Raw genomic sequence first — 22577 nt, forward strand, 5'->3', positions numbered from 1 at the left:
TATTCCTCAATCCTATGAGTGTACTCTGCGTTGGATATAGTTATATACCAGGGAATAAAAGACTGAGAGAAGGGCAGGGTTATCCACTAAACTAATATTTTTTGTGAATAAATTCCAAAAATTAGGCTACAATAGTCAAGCTGTCACTATGGCGAAGTTTGGATTTTTAAAATCCGCTATTTTGGTCTAAATTACGCAATTTAGATTTTCACTTCCTAAAATTATAAATTTAGTGAATAACCCTTTGACAAATGTAAAACCCTTGTTACATTTATATACGTGTGTAATCTCCAAATGTGTATTATGTATGCATATGTTACATAGTTACATAGTTACATAGTTACATAGCTGAAAAGAGACTTGCGTCCATCAAGTTCAGCCTTCCTCACATATGCTTTTGCTGTTGATCCAAAAGAAGGCAAAAAACCCAGGCTGAAGCGCTTCCAATTTTGCAACAAACTAGGAAAAAATTCCTTCTTGACCCCAAAATAGCAGTCAGATGTCTCCTTGGATAATGCAGCTATTACCCCACTAATTAGAAATTGTATCCCTGTATGTTATGTTTTTGCAAGTATTTATCCAATTGCAACTTAAACATCTGTATAGACTCTGACAAAACCACCTCTTCCAGCAATGCATTCCATATCCTTATTGCTCTTACTGTAAAAAAACCTTTTCTTTGCCTTAGATGAAATCTCCTTTCTTCAAGCCTAAATGTGTGACCTCGTGTCCTATGTATAGCCCTGTTTATGAATAGATTTCCAGATAATGGTTTGTACTGGCCCCGAATATATTTGTATAATGTTATCATATCCCTTCTAAGGCGCCGTTTTTCCAAACTGAAGAGATTTACATTTTTTAACCTTTCTTCATAACTAAAATGCTCCATTCCTTTTATCAATTTTGTAGCTCGTCTCTGCACTTTTTCTAGTGCCATGATATCCTTCTTTAGAACAGGTGCCCAAAATTGCACAGCATATTCAAGGTGTGGTCTTACCAGCGATTTATAAAGAGGCAAAATTATATTTTCATCTCGAGAATTTATGCCCCTATTTATACATGACAAAACCTTACTGGCCTTAGCAACGGCAGATTGACATTGCATATTGCTACCTAATTTGTTGTCTATAACAATTCCCAAATCCTTCTCGTGTGTGGTTATCCCTAGTTCACTACCATTTAGGGTGTAAATTGCTTGTGCATTCTTAACCCGCTTCGTGCATAACTTTGCATTTTTCTACGTTAAATTTCATCTGCCATTTTAGTGCCCAGTCCCCCAATCTATCCAAATCCCTCTGAAGCAAGGCAATATCCTGCTCACATTTTATTACTTTACAAAGTTTTGTGTCATCTGCAAACACTGATACATGGCTTTCAATGCCCATTTCAAGATCATTTATAAATATGTTAAATAGAAGCGGTCCCAAAACAGAACCCTGAGGGACACCACTTACCACTTTTGTCCGGCTTGAAAAATTACCATTTATGACAACTCGCTGTACTCTATCCTTTTTTTTTTTTGAATTTTTTATTTTTGTTGTGCATAAGCAATTAACATCCGCTTATGAGGTACCCCAAAGGCAATCCTCTAGCGTTTCATATGCAGGTTCTACATTGGGTTACATGAGAGACATGCACATTTTTGTCATTTTTTAAGTCACATAATGTGTTACAACTGCGTAAACATAGATATTAACAAGTCTAACCATGGCACCAGTATCTGCACAATTTTAACCCCTAACAGGTTAATAGTCACAAGCTTAAGTTAACGGTCAGGTGCTTCCAGATGATTTAGTATATATGCAGGGAAGATTGCTTTGTCCCAGGCTAGTAGTGGCTCAAACATTTATATTCACAGGGTAAAGTAAAGCGATTATTCAGTTGCAGATTATTTAAATACAAGCTAGTACTAGGCTATGGCATCTGAATGCTGAATAAAGTCAAAATAAACAGGCTTCACAATGCTTGGTCTTAGTGGCGCTCAGGTATGTGATTAGCAAGAATAATACTAGGCTACGAAAGGTCTTATGCCTGTCTTAGTGGGTTGGATTGCGTGAATTTCAACATAAAAAGATAAAACTAATGCACAGCTAATTCGAAGCCATAATAGAAGTGGGTCATTAGGTAGTAATAACAGGATTGATAACCCATTTAACTAGGCTGCCCTAGCGCTCATTGCTGAACTTAAAAAAAATGGTATTGCCTAAACAAACATGCATATTTATACAGTATTGACTTGTGGGCATGGGTGATACTCAAGCGTCCAAGATCTAGGTGGCAAAGTTCTCCGGCAGCGGAATCAGGCACAGGGCAGACATGCCGCTTGTAGGGAGGTAGTCCAACGTGCGGGCATTTTCGCCGGTTGTCTGTGCTTGAGTTGCAAGGTACTGGCTCAGCCTATGCCCCGGTTCGGTCTCAGGCTTAGGGGGTGGTGCGTGGATAGGAGGCAGAGTTCGAGCAATTCCTCCCCACAGCCCCGAGCCGTCGTGAAGGCCTGCGCTTCTGGGCTTCGTACCTGGTCACTCACGTGGGAGGCCGAGGTCTTCCCCTGCAGGGGCCTGCTTTGGATCCCGGTGGGTGATCGCCGCCTGCGGCGTCGGATCTTCAGCGGTGATGGCCGGTGCCCCGGGTGAATCCTCCTGTGCTGGCAGGCTGTTTGTGCCTCAGAAGGGGATCTGGGATGGAGGTGCAGCCATTGCAGTGCGTTTAAGGTGGGCCCAGTGGAATGCTGATGCTCTTCTTTTTCGGCCCAATATCTGTGCTGTAGGCATCCCTTTGGTCTGCTCAATGTGGTCAGCCGGCACTTCTCTGGGGCAGGTGTCTGTAGAAGTCGGATGGCGTTGGATGGCTGCCTCTGCAGCAGGCTCCATCTTACTGGTAGGTTGCACATGTGGCAGGCGTGCGGCAGCCATCTTGAGGGATGCCGCCGGAGAGTGTGCCGTTGCAGATTGCTGGCTTGCGGCCCTGCTTGGAGTGACGGTAGTTGCTTGGGCAGACCGGGATAACCCCCCCGGTCCAGAGGGGGGGGGGATGCCAGACACCGGCAGGAGACCCGGGAGAGCGGCCGTCTCGTCCCGGCTCAAGCTTCCACACGCCTTGGGCCTTCGTTGCCACTGTAGGTGCCGGGCTGACACCTAAAAGGTATCCCCCCGTAGCTCCCGATCCGGGGATCAATGTGATCTGCTTAGCGAGTGGGTGGGGGGTGTGAGCCCCCAGTTAGCCCCGATTTTCCGGCCCCAAAGCGGGAGCTCAGACGGAACATGTCTGATCCCGTCGGCGGTCCGGCCCCGCCCCCCTACTCTATCCTTAAGCCAATGTTCTACCCAAGAACAAGAATATTCATCTAGACCAATTTCTTTTAGTTTGAAGACTAACCTATTGTGAGGAACCGTATCAAATGCCTTGGCAAAATCCAAGTAGATCACATCCACTGCAACACACTGATCTATATTTCTACTTACTTCTTCGTAGAATGCAATTAGGTTAGTTTGACATGACCTATGTTTCATAAAACCATGCTGATTATTGCTAATAACACAGTTCTTCCCAATGAATTCCTGAATATTATCCCTTAATAGCCGTTTAAATAATTTCCCAGTCACAGAAGTTAAGCTCACAGGTCTATAATTTCCAGGCAAGGATTTTGAACCCTTTTTAAATATAGGAACAACATCTGCCTTCCTCCAATCCTCCGGTACAATACCTGAAACAAAAGAATCTTGAAAAATTAAATACAGAGGTTCACTTATTTCCCCACTTAGCTCCTTAAGTACTCGTGGGTGGATACCGTCAGGCCCCGGAGCTTTATTTACATTAATTTTCTTTAATAGCTGTAGCACCTTGTCTCGAGTTATCCAATCACAAGTTATCTGCAAGTTTGTTGCAGCAATCATATGCATATCTCTTGCCATAGGATCCTCATTAATATATACCGAAGAAAAATAGTTATTTAAAATTTCTGCCTTTTCCTGTCTATTAACATATGTGTATCATACTGATGTTTGTATATATATATATATATATATATATTATAACCATACACACACATTGATCCATACTCAATGCTTTCCTATGGACGTTTAGCGTCTTCTCACTGTGATTTTCACAGTGAGAATCGCAGAAGCTCCTCTAGCGGCCACTAGAGGCTGGATTAACCCTCAGTGAAACATAGCAGCATGTATGTGTATTTGCATGCACTGGCGTACATACCACGGTCGCAAGGGTCGCAGCCTTGCGACCAGGTGCCCGCCGCCATGTGTTGCGGCCCCAGCCCACGCAGAGTAAGCGTGCGCGCGGGGTGGGGGGGGAAGGCACGGATCAGTTTTTCGCACAGGGCCCCATGGGTTGTGTGTACGCCACTGCACACACACACACATTGATCCTTACTGACACACACACACATTGATTCATACTGACACACACACACACATTGATCCACACTGACACACACACACATTCATTGATCCATACTGACACACACACACACACATTGATCCATACTGACATGCACACACACATTGATCCATACTGACACACACTTCAAAAATACACACCAAACACACTCACAAATACACCCTCAAATATACACACACTCTAAGAATCAGCACAATTAACATGAAATGCCTGGGTGGCTCTGCTCACTGAGCCTACCTTGCTCCTTGAAATGATCTGGATTCAGCTCCTTCCCAGCAGCCTGCCTCCAGCTCTCTGACCGGCCTCCCTGCCGGACAGCACTTTACACACAGGAAGCAAGACTTGAGAAGACCCGTGTGGGCTGCCCTGCTCTGCCTGATTGCCAGGTCACCTGCTTCCTGTGTGTGAAGGCTGTAAGGCAGGGACAGAGACTGCCACCCTCCCTGCACTCACTCCAGGCTCCTGCCAGCTGTCTGCTCATTGTCTCACTCCGAGCAACATTGAAAGTTCAATTTACTGCACCTGCTGCTCGTGAGTGGATGAAGGAAAGCCTCTTCTAGAAGTAAGAGGAGACTTATGTTCCCCAGTACCCCCAATGTGAGTGTGTGTGTACTGGGTGGGGGTAGGAAGGGCTGCTGCACTGTGCGTCCCCGAGTGCCACGGCCCACCAGGAAATTCCCCTGTATCCCGGTGGGCCAGTCCGGCCCGGCTCGGGAAGATTATATAATTCATGATAAAAGTCTTGGAATGCCTGGCCAATTTCCCCAGGGTTAAAGGGACATAGTGGGGCGTGGCCAACCGCGGAGCTGAATGGACGTGCACTAAGTCAGCTTCTCTCAACCTGAAAGTGAATCCACACTAATCGGAGAAACAGCAGCATTATGGGGAATTCAAAAAGACAAGGAGGCGCTCACGAGAGAACAGGGAAAACCCCGATACCTAAATCAGGATCCTTACCCGATTTTTCCGAGACTCCTCTGACCGCGAGGCCGGAGCCGTGGATGCTACACGACTCCCAACTGTACTACAGCTGGAGGACTCTACATCCAATCCAACCAGGAAAGACTATTCCTTCTACTCACCGCCAACGGACAGCTATACCCGAATAGATTTGATATTCCTCCTACATAGACATCTATCCCTTATCAAGGGGGCCACCTATGGCCAGATCTCGTGGTCAGACCACGCTCCCCTATCAGTGGATCTGATGATCCCTTCCCTGCCTCAGCCATGTCCCCAATGGAGACTTAACGACCTCCTACTCAGTAACTCAGTTACAATTACTAGGTTGCAGGATTGCTGGAACACCTGAAGCGATACTTTACAGAGAACGACCACCCAGATATAACCCCAGTCATAATATGGGAAGAACATAAATGTGTAGTCAGGGGAGAACTAATAAAAATTGCCTCTGTCCAGAAACGCCAAAGAGATAGTAGAGTTAGAACCCTAACCAAAGAGATCAAAAAGCTAGAGGAACAACATTCCACTGACCACTTGTTAGCAACCTATAAGACTCTGTTAATGAAACGCACGGAACTCACTACCACCCTAAACCTCCATGCCAAGCGGAAACTTCACTTAACTAAACATACCTTCACTTAACTAAACACCCAGGGGGGTAAAAGCGGAAGACTATTGGCCCAAGCACTGCGGCAAGGCAGACAGTCGACCTGTAGATCAGAAGCTTGAGGTTATTGCACTCAAAGCCCTTGTTCAAACTTTTTTAAAAATCACTGTTTTATGTGCTGTATTGGTGAATTGGGCTACCACATCTCTTGGAGAGTCCACTGGGGCCATGATGGCTCTGCATATTCTGTACTCCCGGTCCACTTCACAGCTCCCGACACCTGAACCACAGCTAGAGAATCCAGTAGGCCCTGAACAAACTGCAGCAGGTCAGTTGGCTTAAAAGGACTCTCCAGTGCCAGGAAAACATATCCATTTTCCTGGAACTGCAGGACCCTGCAGTGCCCCCCTGCCTCCCACCCCCCATCCCATGATGCTGAAGGGTTTAAAACCCCTTCAGTGACCTACCTGAATCCAGCGCCGATGTCCCTCTGCGCTGGGTCAGGCTCCTCCCCCACCGACGTCAGCCGGCGGGGGAGACCTAATGCGCATGGAGGCATGTGCGCATTAAACCCCCCCATGTGAAAGCATTATTCAATGCTTTCCTCTGGGGATTCTGGCGACGCTGGAGGTCCTCATGCATAGAGTCGTTTAAAACACTTTTCGTGTTCAAAGAACACGGAAGTCCCTCTAGTGGCTCTCTGATAGAGATAGACAACCACTAGAGGAGGACTAGAGGAGGACTTAACCCTGCAAGGTAATTATGTGTCATATGTCAGATCACCAGTTAATACAAATAAATAAACCTAAAATCTAAAGGTCAATCTTAAAGGAATATTAAAATGTTAACAATACAAATCTACATTTGTAACGTGTCTCTGTCCCTAGTTGTTTTTTTCATGTCCTGTGTGTCACATAAAAAATATTTAAATAAAGGTTTTTACTGACATTTTGTTTTTTAAGTTAAGTGTAATGGAAGTGAGTGCTATAATTTTATAATAAACATTTCTGTTGGTTTTTCTTAGGAAAAGAATTATTTTTCCTGGATGACGACTCTGTTTTGGAGAAGGTGGCACCTGAGGGATGGAGCAAGACTCCTAAGAAGAAATCTACCATTGTTGCATTTACACTCTTCCTCAGAGTCAAATATTTTGCTCAAGATTTGAGTGTACTAAGGTGAGTCTGAGCTGTGACTGGGTTGTCTGAAATGATTGGGGTTGGTGTATATGTTGTGCAGAGAAAATGTGCCCTAATATGCAACTTGTAAGGTTCCCTCTGTAATATAACAAGTGACATACTACAAATAAATAAATAGATTTTGCTGACCACTCCTCCAATCATTAGAAGACAATCTCTCTGCAGATGGCATTGAATTGATTATTGATAAATAGATTGCTGGTCTTTTAAAGGGACACTATAATCACTAAAACAACTTTTGGTGTATAGATCATGCCTCTGAAGTTGCTCAATTCACTGCCATTTAGGAGTTAAATAACTTTTGTTTCTGTTTGTGCAGCACTAGTCACACCTCCCCTGGCTGTGACTGACAGCACCTGCATGAAACTGTCTCTAAGTATATAGGCCTAGTGTCAGTTTGTGGGGTGACACTACCCCTCCCTGGAATCACTTGAACAGGATGCAGTAAAATTTGTTAGATATAAAACATATATTTATTAATAAAAGTAATGTTAAAATGTATACAGGCTTTCTAGAAAATAACAAAAATTAAAAATTCTATGTGAATAATACAGAATGTATTAAATAGATCTAAAGTTAGATCTTCTCTATTTAATACATTCTGTATTATTCACATATAATTTTTAATTTTTGTTATTTTCTAGAAAGCCTGTATACATTTTAACATTACTTTTATTAATAAATATATATTGTATATCTAACAAATTTGACTGCATCCTGTTCAAGTGATTCCAGGGAGGGGTAGTGTCACCCCACAAACTGACACTAGGCCTATATACTTAGAGCCAGTTACCAAAGGCTCTAAACAAGGTGAGCACTTCTGTATTTTATTTATATTGATATAATCAGTATTTAAAATACTACACTTAGATTGGATCATCTGTGTCTTTTCCTGTTTAATGTGGATAGAAGCGTACCCGTGCATATCGTGAGAGAAGGGTCGTGTGATCTACCCTAAAAGACACAGACGCCAGGAAGTTTAGAGCCTTACATCTGCTCTAGAAAATGTGAGTGGATTCACACTTATAACTCACAAAACGAATTAATTTATCTGGTCCTTTTTTTTTTATTTACTGCACAATCATTTGTATATTTTTCCCTTCTTTCTATGTAATAAATACAAGTGTGACATAGAGGGTAAGTGCATTTAAAGCACTATATATATTCACTCATTTATTCTTTAAAATTACACCCAGCGCTACATTCGAGAAAACTGAGGGTTTAAAGGTTATATATACCCGCAAAACAGAAAGTTTCTCTGTTGTTTTTGGTGATATTTACAGGAAGTGTTTAGGAAGGCTCTATAGGTCACATTAAGGGAGCTGTGCCTAAGGCTGCATAAATAAAGTGATATAACTCTTAAATGGCAGAGAATTGAGCAGTGAGACTGCAGATGCATGATCTATACACCAAAACTGCTCCATCAAGCTAAAGTTGTTTTGGTGACTATAGTGTTCCTTCAATCTAAAATTTTTGTTAGCTCTTTATTGAATGACCCTTGTGCTTGATTTCCATGGCGTACTGTAATTGCCTACTGCAGTCCCTATTTGTCTTTTTTTTATTCTTCCTACTAAGGCATTGCTCAATGAGACACCAGATTTACCTGCAGTTACGAAAGGACCTCTTGGATGAAAGGTTGTTCTGTAACAGAGAGGCAGCTATACTCCTAGGCTCCCATGCCCTGCAGGCTGAAGTGGGAGACTGCCCACCAGAGGTACTGTATCACAACTGTATTGCTCACAAAATGTACACAGCGAACTTTATCATAATAATGTTTATTGTATATATGTAATATAACCTTGAGATGAAAATCAAACCTCAAATCAATATCAAAATCCACTAATTTTAAACTATCACTCTCAATCTTTATTCTTCTACTATGGGGTTCTCCAAACTCTGGCCCTCCAGATGTTGCTAAACTACAACTCAAATCATTCTCTGGCTATCTATTTCACTCAAAGAATTATGGGAGTTGTAGTTCAATAACATCTGGAGGGTCAGAGTTTGGAGAACCCTACTTCTGGTACATCAGGCTAAAATGAGAGAGAGTTCACTACCAAGGTGCACAATTTATGTGTAAATTGGCCCACTGTAAAAGAAAATCATCTTCAATTAAGTGGCCAGAAAAATAGGATAATACATTGTGGGGTATGAAGCCCTCAAAGTAGTGAGAATATTAGATACACTAGACCAGCCCTATGTTCATCACAGGAAAATGGACAATCTACTGTCATTCTTTTACCAACAGCGAGATAACATGCTCACTAGTCAATATGAAGGCTAAGCTGCAGTTGATAACGTAGAAACAAGGTTGGAACTAGACTTGTACATTAATGCTTTTCAGCTTTATTCTATTCCAGAATAAGTGGAACTGTCTGGGATTTGCCTTCGGAGACTTATTTAATAAGTAATATTCCACAGGTGAATCCTAAACAATGGACTGAAAAGCATGAATGTATGAGTCTAGTTGGAACCAGTAGCTAAGTGATTTCCATAGACATTAATGTGAGCTGTTAGTGGTTGACTTTTTAGTAGTGGCTGCCAATAACTCCCTATTGCTATTTGCAGTGGTGTATCTTGGTTTTGTGCTGCCCTAGGCAGGACAAAACTCAGACACCCCCCCCCACCGCGCGCGCGCCCCCCCCTCCCATCCCTTCCCCCCTGCCCCGCCTTCTAAATACACACACATTCACTGACAGATACGCATACACTAGCTAACAGACACACACAGTCAGACACACACAGTCGGACACACACACACTAACAAACACACACAGTCGGACACACACACACTAAAAGACACACACAGTGAGACACACACACTAACAAACACACACAGTCGGACACACACACTAACAAACACAGTCGGACACACACACACTAACAAACACACACAGTCGGACACACACACTAACAAACACACACAGTCGGACACACACTAACAGACACACACAGTGAGACACACACACTAACAAACACACACAGTCGGACACACACACTAACAAACACACACAGTCGGACACACACACACTAACAAACACACACAGTCGGACACACACACTAACAAACACACACAGTCGGACACACACACTCACAGACACACACAGTGAGACACACACACTAACAAACACACACAGTCGGACACACACACTAACAAACACACACAGTCGGACACACACACACTAACAGACACACACAGTGAGACACACACACTAACAAACACACACAGTCGGACACACACACACACTAACAGACACACACAGTCGGACACACACACACTAACAGACACACACAGTGAGACACACACACTAACAGACACACACTGTCGGACACACAGTCAGACACACACACTAACAGACACACACACTAACAGACACACACACACACACACACTAACACACACAGTCACAGACACACACTAACAGACACACGCACACACACACTAACAGACACACACACACACACACACACACTAACACACACAGTCACAGACACACACACACTATTAGACACACACACACTATCAGACACACACAGTCAGAGACACACACACACACACTCACATTAACACATTTTTTTTAATTTACTCCCCCCCCCCCAGCCTCCTTACCTTTGGGAATGCTGGGGGTGGGGGGGTTCTCCCATTCCCTGGTGGTCCAGTGGCTGCAGGGCGGCACTGGCGGGCAGGCTGGGCAGCCGGCGAGGGAGCTCTTCCCCTGAGCTCTCTGCTCAGCTCCCTCGCGCGCCGCCCGCAGAGTGAGGCTGGGAGGCGGAGCCGGAATATGACGTCATATTCCGGCTCCCAGTCTCACTCTGCGGGCGGCGCGCGAGGGAGCTGAGCAGAGAGCTCAGGGGAAGAGCTCCCTCGCCGGCCGCCCAGCAACCAGCAACCAGCCCAGCATGTCTGTTAGCCGCAAGGCTAACAAGACATTTGCCTTGGGCATTTGGGGGTGGCGTTTTTTGCCGCCCCCTGGAAAATGCCGCCCAAGGCAAATGCCTTGTTTGCCTCGCGGCTAATACGCCCCTGGCTATTTGTTGAATTGATTAAAGTAGCAACAGATATTTTAGCAAGAAGTGACTGACCGTTAAAAAATAGTAACAGATACAAAAATGCACCATCCCTATGCTTGCCTAGGGCATAAATGTATCCAATTTCCATGCTAAATTTTCTTAATATATCCAATGAATACCATTCTTCATCGCTATTTCTGTGTTTCTCAACACAGGGATCAGTATCTAAAGTTATTGTGGATAATGCTAATTGCTTAAATTATGGTGTTATGCTGTATTATAGTTATTGTGATTCAAAACTGGAACCCCCAAGATAGCTCAGTGGTTTCCAATTGGCCAAGACAATAACATCATATGCATCAGATTCCACATGGTTGTCCACAATAATAGCTTTTTACAGACATACAGCCCTCATCAGTGCATTGGAGACCCAATAAAGGGGGTTTTCTGAATGTTGGCACGTATTATAACATAATTGTAGAATCGATACGATATAGCAGGTCTAGCTATTGTCCTTTACACATTTTTTTAAAAACAGACACACTATTCTATTATCCTTGTATAGCTACAGGAGCAAGATTTCCATCCTGAAGATTTTTTGCCACCAAGGATCCTGGAGACTCCACAAGCTGTCCATGAAATGCTACTGCTACATCAGCATCACTTTAGTCTGTCAAGGAGGGAAGCTGAGGTGGAATTTCTGAGGGTAATAATCTGATGCATGACTTTTCTATATACATTGTTATTATTATTATTATAAGCATTTATATAGCTTGTCTCATATATTTCTCTTATTGGCAAATATGTTTTATCTGCTTTCACCCTAATGTTTCATTACCTTGCTCGCAGGTTATCTTATTTATGTACAAGCTCTCTGTGCTTTTATTTTGCAGGCAGCTCAACAATTGCCTGAATACGGCGTTTTGTTTTACCGCGTGCAACATGACAAGAAAGAGCTGGGGTGTGAAGATCTCTTATTAGGGATCTGCTCCCAAGGGATAATGGTCTATCAGGACAGAAGGGGTAATCATATTGCAAGCCTACGCTTTCCATGGAGGGAGATACAGACTCTTTCATCCCATGTGAGTGGACTTCTGGCACAAATATTTAGGCTCAATCCTCTACTCTGAGGTCTACACTTAAGAAATATAACTCAAACGCAAGAGCAGAAGTGGCAATGTGACAGTGCACTATACCTCGGCTTTCTATGAAGATATATTTTGTCTGAACCTATTTGTGTTTTGCTGGTTTTCCATTGAGCCTGTGGCTCCATGTACAATTTGTGTATTGCCATATTATGTAGTTTTGCTACAAATGTCAAAGATTGTGTTTTGGATTGTGGTTCCCTCCTTATCCTTTTTGAAAGAACTACAAATTTTGGGCAGTGGATTCAGAAACCAGGAAGAAAGCCTCTCTAGCAATCTCCAAAAGATTTGTTTGATTTTACCCCCCATTTTACATTATGAGATATATTTTCTTGTACTTCCTATTATTTAATGCAAAAACAAACCAAATCTTATTTCATGAACCCCCTGACCCTCACCCCCAGAAATAGACAATTTATATGAAAGAAATATTACACTTGCACAAACATTTTTCATTAGCAAGAATTGTTTAATTGATGAAATTGATGTTTTAATTGTTTAAATGAAGAAATAATTCATATTCATGTAAAAACTATTAGGATTATTCACTAAAGTGAGAATTAGTGGTGAATTCAACGTCAATTTCAAATTTAGGCTGGAGTAGTTGAATTGAAGGCAGAGCTGACTCAGATAATTGTTTTCAGTTTAAGTATTTTGACCTTAAAGGGACACTATAATGACTAGTCATCAGAACAACTACAGCTTAATGTAGTTATTCTGGTGAGTATAATCAGTCCCTTTCGGGCTTTTTGCAGTAAACTGTTTTTTTTCAGACAAAAGGCAGTGTTTAAATTAAAGCCTAGGGATACCTGACATTCAGTGTCTCCACCCTCTGCATGGAGACACTGAACTTTCCTCATTGAGATGCACGGATTCAATGCATCTCTATTAGAAGATGCTGACTGGCAAGGGCTGTGTTTGCCTTGTGCTGGCTCTGCCCCTGATCTGCCTCCTTGACTCTCTTAGCCAATCCAATTGCGATTGGCTCGGAACACCATTTCTGATGGTGTCAGCCAAGAAGGCAGTTCAGGGACAGAGCCAGTGCCAGCAGACTGGAATAAAGGCAAAATACTATATTTAGGAAGGTGAGGGGTTAACACTATAGGGTCAGGAACACAAACACATTCCTGTATAGTGTTCTTTTAAAATTGCAAATCACTTTAAATTCTCATATTAGTAGATAGCTCTATATACATATAACATTGGTCAATTTGCCCCATTAATTGTGTTTCAATATTCATGAGGTCACATAAGAAGAATCATTACTGTATCATTCCTCACAACTACATTCTGATAAATTACTGCTGAAATATTGTAGATTTAACGGAAACATATTAATTCCTTCATTTGCAGAGGAAGAAATTTTCTGTGGTGAGTTACTCCAGTGGGAAGAAACACTCATATCTCACAGACAGTAATAAGACATCTAAATATCTTCTGAACTTGTGCAATGCCACCCGAACCTTCAACTCTAACCTTCAGCAGCACCAAGGAACTACAGGTTAGGAACCCCTTAACACAATTGGAAATCACATTAAATGATATTTCAAATGTCCAGGGCTGTCTTTAATTTTTTAAAACGTTACCTTGGAGTAGGGCTTGTCTTTTGGTCTTTTCAGACCTAAAGAAGTAGGACTAGGTGAGTAGGCGGTGGAGCTGGTCTGTCCAGATACCCTCACTGCTCATGGCCTTTAACATCTCCATTACTACTGTATCCATCCCCCCCAACAAACACATGCACAATCAGCCTGCATAATCCATGTTTTCTTTCTTAGCTTTCTTTTTTTAGATTGTTTCTTTCACATAACTTCCTTTGGGTTTAAAACCCACACCCTTACATTCTTTCGATTTGCAACCCCCAAATGTTTAAAAACTATCCTCCTTCTCATGCCTTTTATTGTTTCCTTCTTGAACTATTAAAACAGTACTAACTTATTCAACCAACTCTTTCCTTAAAGTTGCTATGCAAATCTATATCTTTTAACTTAATGATCATAACCCTAAGTGCTCTGATGGACCCATTACCCTAGCCCATTTGCCTTCTCTGGTTTCAATGTAGAGGCCTTTCAGTGGGGTTTCAGTGCTAGGCAGAGAACATCAACTGACACTCTCAGGACATTCACAGGACATTGAGAACATACTTTAGAAAAGCATGTACATATGGAGGAGTCTTTTACTGAAATGGTTTTATCTGCCAATGTAAAACATTGCCTTTTCTAATGTTTGCATTTTACCTAAACCCTGTCTGTAGTGTCTGTCAGACTGACAGCCATTAGATGTGCTTCCTCATTGGAGACCTTTGATTTTTGACAGTCTTCACATTAGGCATCATCTCGTATAGCATTGTAATGTGAAAAGCATCCAATGCTTCTCATAAACATACTCTGGATTCAATACTTCTCTGTGAGAAGAATTTGGTTGACATGGCACAGCAATTGTTGTGCATGCTACATACACCTAAATATTTCTCCATGAAAAGCACTTGATAGGACAAAGTTATCAAAGCTGATGACTTCATCTGAGCAACTTCACAAAGGTGGCTATCTCACCTCTAGCTTACATGTACGTTTAAAAAAAATGTTTTTTTCCTTTTATTGTATAACAAGATCGACCAGTTGTAGAAACGCAATAAGGAGCACGCTAATGTTAAAAATAAATATATTTAATTTTAATATTAGAGTGTTCCTTTTAATTTCCAAATGGCTCTTGTCTGAAGGTTGTGAACATGAACAAACAATAAAGTCTAGACAGATGGCCCGGAGCTGGTCAATGTATAATGTGTTTGGTATTCCAGAGGATTCCCATGAGATGGACACAGTCTATGATGCTCAACAAGATGATCTTCTGTTGATGCAGAGAATGTCACATTCAGAGAATGTCTTATGTTTTGCCCATGCGGAGGATGTGAGAAACAGGATCCTGAGTAAGTCATGTGACATCATAAGTCTTGACAATAAAAATGGAGAAGAGAGCACTCTATACAGGTGAGACATAGTTACCAATGTTCGTGTGAATTTGTACATGCCCAAGTCCTATAGTGTTATTCAGTAAAATGAGAATTCAAAGTGAATTAAAAATAAATGTGAAATTGAAGGCCAAAATAGCTGAAGTGGAGAAGTTCTAAAATTCATGTATGCTTCCAGTTCTACTACTTCAGCCTAAAATGTGAAATTCATTTTATATTTACTTTGAATTATCATTTTAGTGAACGTATATATGCATAATGTTTGGATAAACACCCACCTATGTTTTTGCCTGCACGAATATGGTGGTGATACATTTGTGCTTGGGAAATATATTTATATACTTAGTGACAAAATATTTTGTTGCACGCTCTGTATACTTGCAACTTTTGTTTGTTATCTGCATGGTAAATTGAACATGTTTGACAGACAATAATATTGCTTTTTGACAGTCTGCATGCCAAAAGTAAACAGTCTGCCAACTTAAAAAAACATTGAAGAGACTTAACCACCTAACAATGAAATAAATATTAAAATGCAATGTTGGGGATCCAGTACTTTTCACTACATCAGTGTGTCTCATTGTTTTCTCATTCTCAATATCTTAATTTTTTAAAAAACATTTTAAGCACTATCATGGCTTTAACCATGTGTATCTCTCTCCAGCTCGTTTACCGATGATCCTCTGAAGCAAACCTACAAGCAGAGTTCAGATTACCTATCCATGCACTGTAGTCGGAGCACATCCTGCAGTGAGTATGACACTCAATCACATAATTTTGTAAAGGACGCGACCATAAAAATACTTGGTCAATTTAATTGAACAACACCAATGACGCAAAAAAATAAATAATAATAATAAAAAAAAATATATATATATAAATAAATATACATTACATTATTTAGACCAAAATATATCAAAGTTGTGTCTGGAGAGATGTATAGTTTCCTGAGCTGAACAGTACCATTAGGCTGATCACTTTGCTATATTCATACAAATATATGTTTGTGTGTATGTGTATGTTTATGCATGCATAAAAACGGAAATAATACATATTGTTGTTGGTATTTAGCAAACTAGTAAAACATTGGCATTTGAAGCCTGTTCGAATGTATGAAAAGTAAAATGGCACTTTACATTTTAAACAGGCTTCTTATTGTAAGTGAAGTTCAAAATTTATTCCAGCAGAGGGAGATGTTCTCCTATTTTCCAGAGACTTTTCTTGTTTTTAATTTTTTTTTTTATTTCGAGTTTTGAATAGGCATCACAAAACAATACACAATAAATTGAGGGATTTAAACTAACAGAGAGAAAAGAAACAAGGGATCACTCGCAGCAACAAGTATTGGACACATACAGAAAAGACACTCAACATAAGTGACCTAATAACATTATGGTCTTGCCTTGTCCAAACTCAACACTATAGCAAAAGAAAACCAAAAACAACAAAAAATAGTTCACTTACATAAAATTACAAGGAGTGAAAATGGAGCAAACTGAAAATGGGGAGGGAAAAAGCCAAAGGGCTATGTGTTCAAAAGAAGGACTAAGAAGATCAGACGCAACAGGAGTGTGAATGAAGGTAGTGTTGGACCTTAGTGATGCCTGTTACCAGTGCAGTATGCTGAGGTGCTTAATGTAAGAATAGGAGAGAGAAAGACACAAAGGAAACATATGGGTAGGCAGCCAAGGAATCACACTATGTTCAGCAAGTAGAGAAAAAGGGAAGAAAAAGAAAAAAACAGAAGTAAAGGGAGTAGAGAGAATAACTAAAAAGAAAAGCTGAGTGAAAGAATGTTTTTTCGACTCCATGAATGAGAAATAATGGAACAGGGAGAATAAAAGGGTGGGAGGGGAAGGAGTTTGCCAAGTACCCTGAGACTTAAGAAAGAAGAATCCACCAAAACATCGTAAAAATATTAAGATTAAGCTATGTTTCCATTCAGCCATGGGTCCCAAATTTTGTGGAATGATTTAGGGGATTGAGGCAATTGTGCTGTAAACATATCCATGTCAAGTGCCTCCTTAATCTAATGGGTAATAAAGGGCAGAGTGAAAATAAAAATCAGTGGACTCCATAGTAGTCAACCATTGGGCCTAGATCGCAGTGTTCATATGAATGTCTAACTATGAGCTCCTCCCTTGTTCTGAGGTCCTTCATTGAGAAATGAGGTGGTGGATTTGGCTTAAGCCAGAATTGGGGTTTCAAATGCTTAGCCATGTTCAGTATTCTAATGGTCATTTTTTTTTTTTTTTAATACTGAGGTCGCCACTGAGGTATGGTGGAGTTGGAACGAGGTCAGCTTTGATGATTTATCCTACACTTGACAATCTTGACAAAGAGTGGATCTTAATCAAGATCCAATTCCTTTATCAAATATTGGAGTTTGCCTTAAAGGACCACTCTAGGCACCCAGACCACTTCAGCTTAATGAAGTGGTCTGGGTGCCAGGTCCAGCTAGGGTTAACTAATTTTTTTATAAACATAGCAGTTTCAGAGAAACTGCTATGTTTATCAATTAGTTAAGCCTTCCCCTTTTTCCTCTAGTGGCTGTCTCACTGACAGCCGCTAGAGGCGCTTGCGTGATTCTCACTGTGAAAATCACAGTGAGAGCACGCAAGCGTCCATAGGAAAGCATTATGAATGCTTTCCTATGCGACCGGCTGAATGCGCGCGCAGCTCTTGCCGCGCGTGCGCATTCAGCCGACGGGGAGGAACGGAGGCGGAGAGGAGGAGGAGAGCTCCCCGCCCAGCGCTGGAAAAAGGTAAGTTTTAACCCTTTTCCCCTTTCCAGAGCCGGGCGGGAGGGGGTCCCTGAGGGTGGGGGCACCCTCAGGGCACTCTAGTGCCAGGAAAACGAGTATGCTTTCCTGGCACTAGAGTGGTCCTTTAAGTTCCACTCTTTGTCAATATTTTTCAGGCATAGGAAAAATACATAGGACAAAGTAGTCTTATGTTTTAAAGAGCAATAGATCGGAAATTAATAACAGAGGAACCGATTCTGAAAGCAGAAGAGAAGAAGAAACAGTAGGACTAAAGTAAGTTGGTGACAGAGCCACTTCAATAGGGGTGCACACATACATTTGGCCATATAGTGCACCTTACTAAGTAATTAGATAAAAAGGTTAATGATACCAATGATACCAAGTGCTGGACACAGATTGTTTATTGAAATATTTGTTATTTCATTCAGATACCCAGAGCAACCCGAAGTGGAGTTCATTAAATGAGGCAGAAAGAGAGATTCTACATGTCAAATTGAGGAAGGACCCAAGATATGGACTAGGTAAGACTATGTTGTACCATGTAATGAATCTGATATCCAGCATGATATTCAGTATTACCCACACACAGTTGGGCATATACACAAGTAGACAATGCCAGAGACACAAATATACATTTAAACAGATATACAGACAGCCAGATACAAAATGTCAGACAAACATTGTATTGTATATTGTAAAAGCATGTGGCAATTATATCATCTGTCATGTATTTCTGGGAACTTGGCAAGCAGGATTTTTTTATTCTGGTGGTTGAATGGTCCTAGGGCAAGTAGTGTGATGTTATAAAAGGATTTTAAAAACCTATATGATTTATGCACAGAATTGACATTAGGCAGCTCGGTATGTAAAGTAAAGTCATGATCCAGGCTCTCAAGTAGATAGCATAACAGCAGCTTTATTGGGGCAAACAAACAGCAACGTTTCAACTCGACCAGACTGCCTAGACTGCATAAGTCAGGTGTGCTGTGGGTGCTACTAGCCCCTAGCACACAAGTAACAATATCTCAGTATGTGCAGCATTTTTATAGCAGTGGTCATGGTGGTTGGAGTAATCCTTTAAGGGGTTGTCTCTTACAGGGTGTGTGTAGGAGAAGCTGTGGCAGGGTTATGACAGGATGAGGTAGTGAGTGTGGCAGGGTTAGGGAAGTGAGGGTTACAGTGTGAATAGGGCAGGAGGAGGGGGCAAGTGTTACTGGGTGGCAGGATGAGGGTGGAGGTGAGTGTCATAGGGTGAGGCTACGTGGATGTGACATGGTTTGGGGCTAGTGTGTCAGGATAAGGGGGGAAACTGACAGGTCTAAGTGCAGCAGGATGAGTTAGGGGATGACTGTTTGGGGACTGAGTGTGTGTGGGGGGGTGTAACAATAATTCCCTAAATTGGAACCGTTGTGAGATTGCCATATTTAAGAGTACTAAATTAGGGAGCTGTGTTTAGTAGATAACTCCTTTTTGGTATCCTTATGGCAGTCCCACATAGGGAGCCATCTACTAAGAAGCTGAAATACCAGAATTATGAAAAACCCTTCCTTTTTTCTTAATTTTGGTCTTTCAGATAAATTTACTAATGCTAAGTAAAAAATACTGGGTATAAGTAAATAAGAGTGATTAAATCCTATCTCCTGTCCCTACCCGCTGTGTTGTAAGCAGGGGCATGTCTACTATACAGCTAACAGGCTGCTTGCTGTCATTAAAAAAAAAGACTAGCAAAAGGCCAGTTTTTGCTAGCCAGTCGCTAATTCTGTAAAAGATATATGGCACAGTTTCCCCTTGCTCCTATGGCGCGGCACCTAATACATTAATTAACTGGGGGGGACATAGTGTTTCCCCACCCTGTGCCACAAACCCCACAAACCCAAATCTCAAGATTTTCCTTTCAGATCACTCTGATTGGTATGCTTAGAAGGTGAGCTGGTGAGATAGCTCAGTGGGCTAATGCATTATCATCAGACTCTGTTCAACCCTTGGGGGTTGTAAATTGAATCGTGGCATGGTTGACTTTCAAGGTAGATAAATTGAGTACCATTAAATTGGGTACATTCAGATTGCTAAGGGCTAAGGTAACATCCCCAGGATGTATTTGGAAACAAGCGCAATCTGAATGTACCTTTCCTGGGTAAATACGTTGTTATTATTATTTATTGACCCTCATAGGTCAATAAGGGGGATTTTAAACATTACAAGGAAATTATAGGTAGCTTCCTATTTGTAACTAAACTAAATTACGAATGAATGAAAGAACGACATTTGTTTAATTTGTAGGAATTTGCATTTATCAATGTGTGTTTTGGACAAATGAACAAATTGCCGAAAATTCAGATGAAACGCCCAAGTCTACCAAGTGTGGTTCCAGGGGCAGTTAAATAAAAATCTTTTTGCTTGTCCTTGTTACATAAAGCGTTATAACTTTTCATATGTCTGAGCAGCTTCTTAGAATATCGATGAATCAACTTATAATATCTGTATGTCTATTGGTTCCACCACTGTAAAATAAGCTTCAAAGGGTTAAGTACATCTGTTTGCACTGTAGAAATTAAAAATATCATTATATTTGGTATAGATTCATTGACAGATGGTCTTCAATTACTAAATTGCAATTTGTTTGTATTTATGCTAAACCTTTGACTGCTAATCCACAGGTTTTGTTATCATTGGCGGAGAGAATATTGGGAAACTAGATCTTGGTATTTTTGTAGCTTCTATAATTCCCGGGGGACCCGCTGAGCTGGATGGACGCATCAAACCAGGTCAGGGACATAAACCAATCTGCTCCAAATTTCTTATAATATGGTTAATGTCTCAAAGCATTGAGATAGATTATTTTACATATAAGGTCTCATTGGAAGCCCTCATGCTACTAAAACATTTACTTTTGGATGCAGGTATGTTTTACCTGATGTAGATTCGGATTTCAGAGGTGGAAGATATTGATAGCAGATATGTAACTATAGTGTTTATTAATTAAACACCGAATTGCATTTATTTAATTTATCAGTTATATAATTTCATGTTTTTTGTTTTGTTTTGCTTTTTAGTTGATACTACTTGTTGCAGATTAAAACTTGCACTTTTTGGGATCCATCCATTTGGTGGTTATATAAGGGCTTTCACTTGCTGATTTACTAAAAGGACTCTGTATGCACCATAACCATTTTTATCTTTAATTGGTTCTAGTACCTGGGATCCCAGGCACTGGCCCCCCATTCAGTGTTAAGCCATTCTCGAGCAGTGTCACACAGATCAGCCCCTAGCAAAGGTATGGCTAGGGTTAGAGGTTACACACTCCCTACTTGCCATATCAACTCATAGGAGCAGTGGTGGCTGTGATAGGCTAAAAGTGGTCAGCTGATGCTCTTAGCCAATCACTGCATCTAAGTGTTACATAGACCAACACGTTCTCATTAGCTCAAGCAGCACAGATGGGAGCTAAGTTTAGCATACAGTTTTATATAGCGGTTTTGGATTCTATAGCATGTCACTGCAGGCTTTTTATCTGATTGCCTGCCACTAGAGGTGTTCCTAGACACCAATGCAAACACTGTCTTTTTCCTGTACAGGGTGCATCACTGGCGTCCAGTGTCTGCACATTCTGCGGGGAGATACTGAACGTTCCCCATAGAGATCCATTGATTCATCAGTTCAGATACACTGGCCATACATTTTAAATTGTTGCATTCCCAACAATTCTCAATTTAGCGAATAACCCTGTTAGTGCGATTCCTTTTTTTTTTTTTAAATTGTTAATGCTTCCACAGATCCAGATGTGTGACAATATCGTCCAAAGTAGGATTATAGAGTAATAAAAGAAAGTAAGATAATCGCATCAGCAGCTTGACTCCTATGTGATTCCTTTTTTTAACCATTCAGTGCTGGAAACATTAAAGCAAGTTTCAGGTAAAACAGTACTCTGAGACCCCTGTACAGGAAAGATTCTACAGGAGTAAGAATAGCATAACATTTCATCATTTCATACATAATAAAAAAATAAAATGAGTACAGTCCATTTTCTTTAAAGAATTACAGGATACTCATTTACATGTTTTGCTTCTTTACCAGGTGGTCGTTTGATATCTATGAATAACGTTAGTTTAGAAGGTGTTACCTTCAAAAGTGCTGTTAACATCCTGCAGAACTGTGGCGAAGAGGCTGACCTCATTCTCTCCCAACCAAGAGGTACTGTGACCATAGATGCATCTGATTTTATGTTCATCTCTAAAAGAACACATATAAAAAGTGATTACTTTTAAAAAACGCAGCTGGCATTAATACGTAGTGCAAAAATGTAGCAGACATTGGTGCGTAAATCATCACAAACTGCGAATATTACATAAATGAATTTTATGACAAAATAACATTTCTGATTGGTCCTTCTGCCAACTGGTGAACTTATGTTCAATGTAAATAGATTTCTACGAATACAAACCTTAAAGGGACACTATAGTCACCTGAACAACTTTAGCTTAATGAAGCAGTTTTGGTGTAGAGAACATGCCC

General features: G+C 41.1%; 1 protein-coding gene across 1 annotated transcript in view; it reads left to right on the forward strand.

Annotated features, from left to right (window-relative positions):
* The window catches only part of FRMPD2 (FERM and PDZ domain containing 2), a 130754-nt gene that overhangs the window by 32978 nt on the left and 75199 nt on the right, over positions 1–22577 (forward strand). The window contains exons 10-19 of the mRNA XM_063433858.1: positions 7008–7158; positions 8755–8893; positions 11756–11896; positions 12084–12272; positions 13689–13836; positions 15130–15319; positions 15965–16050; positions 18494–18586; positions 20723–20830; positions 22140–22256. Of these exons, the coding sequence (XP_063289928.1) occupies positions 7008–7158; positions 8755–8893; positions 11756–11896; positions 12084–12272; positions 13689–13836; positions 15130–15319; positions 15965–16050; positions 18494–18586; positions 20723–20830; positions 22140–22256 (1362 nt within the window). The remainder of the gene's footprint in view (positions 1–7007; positions 7159–8754; positions 8894–11755; positions 11897–12083; positions 12273–13688; positions 13837–15129; positions 15320–15964; positions 16051–18493; positions 18587–20722; positions 20831–22139; positions 22257–22577) is intronic.

Source organism: Pelobates fuscus, chromosome 10, assembly GCF_036172605.1.
Source record: "Pelobates fuscus isolate aPelFus1 chromosome 10, aPelFus1.pri, whole genome shotgun sequence".
Taxonomy (NCBI): domain Eukaryota; kingdom Metazoa; phylum Chordata; class Amphibia; order Anura; family Pelobatidae; genus Pelobates; species Pelobates fuscus.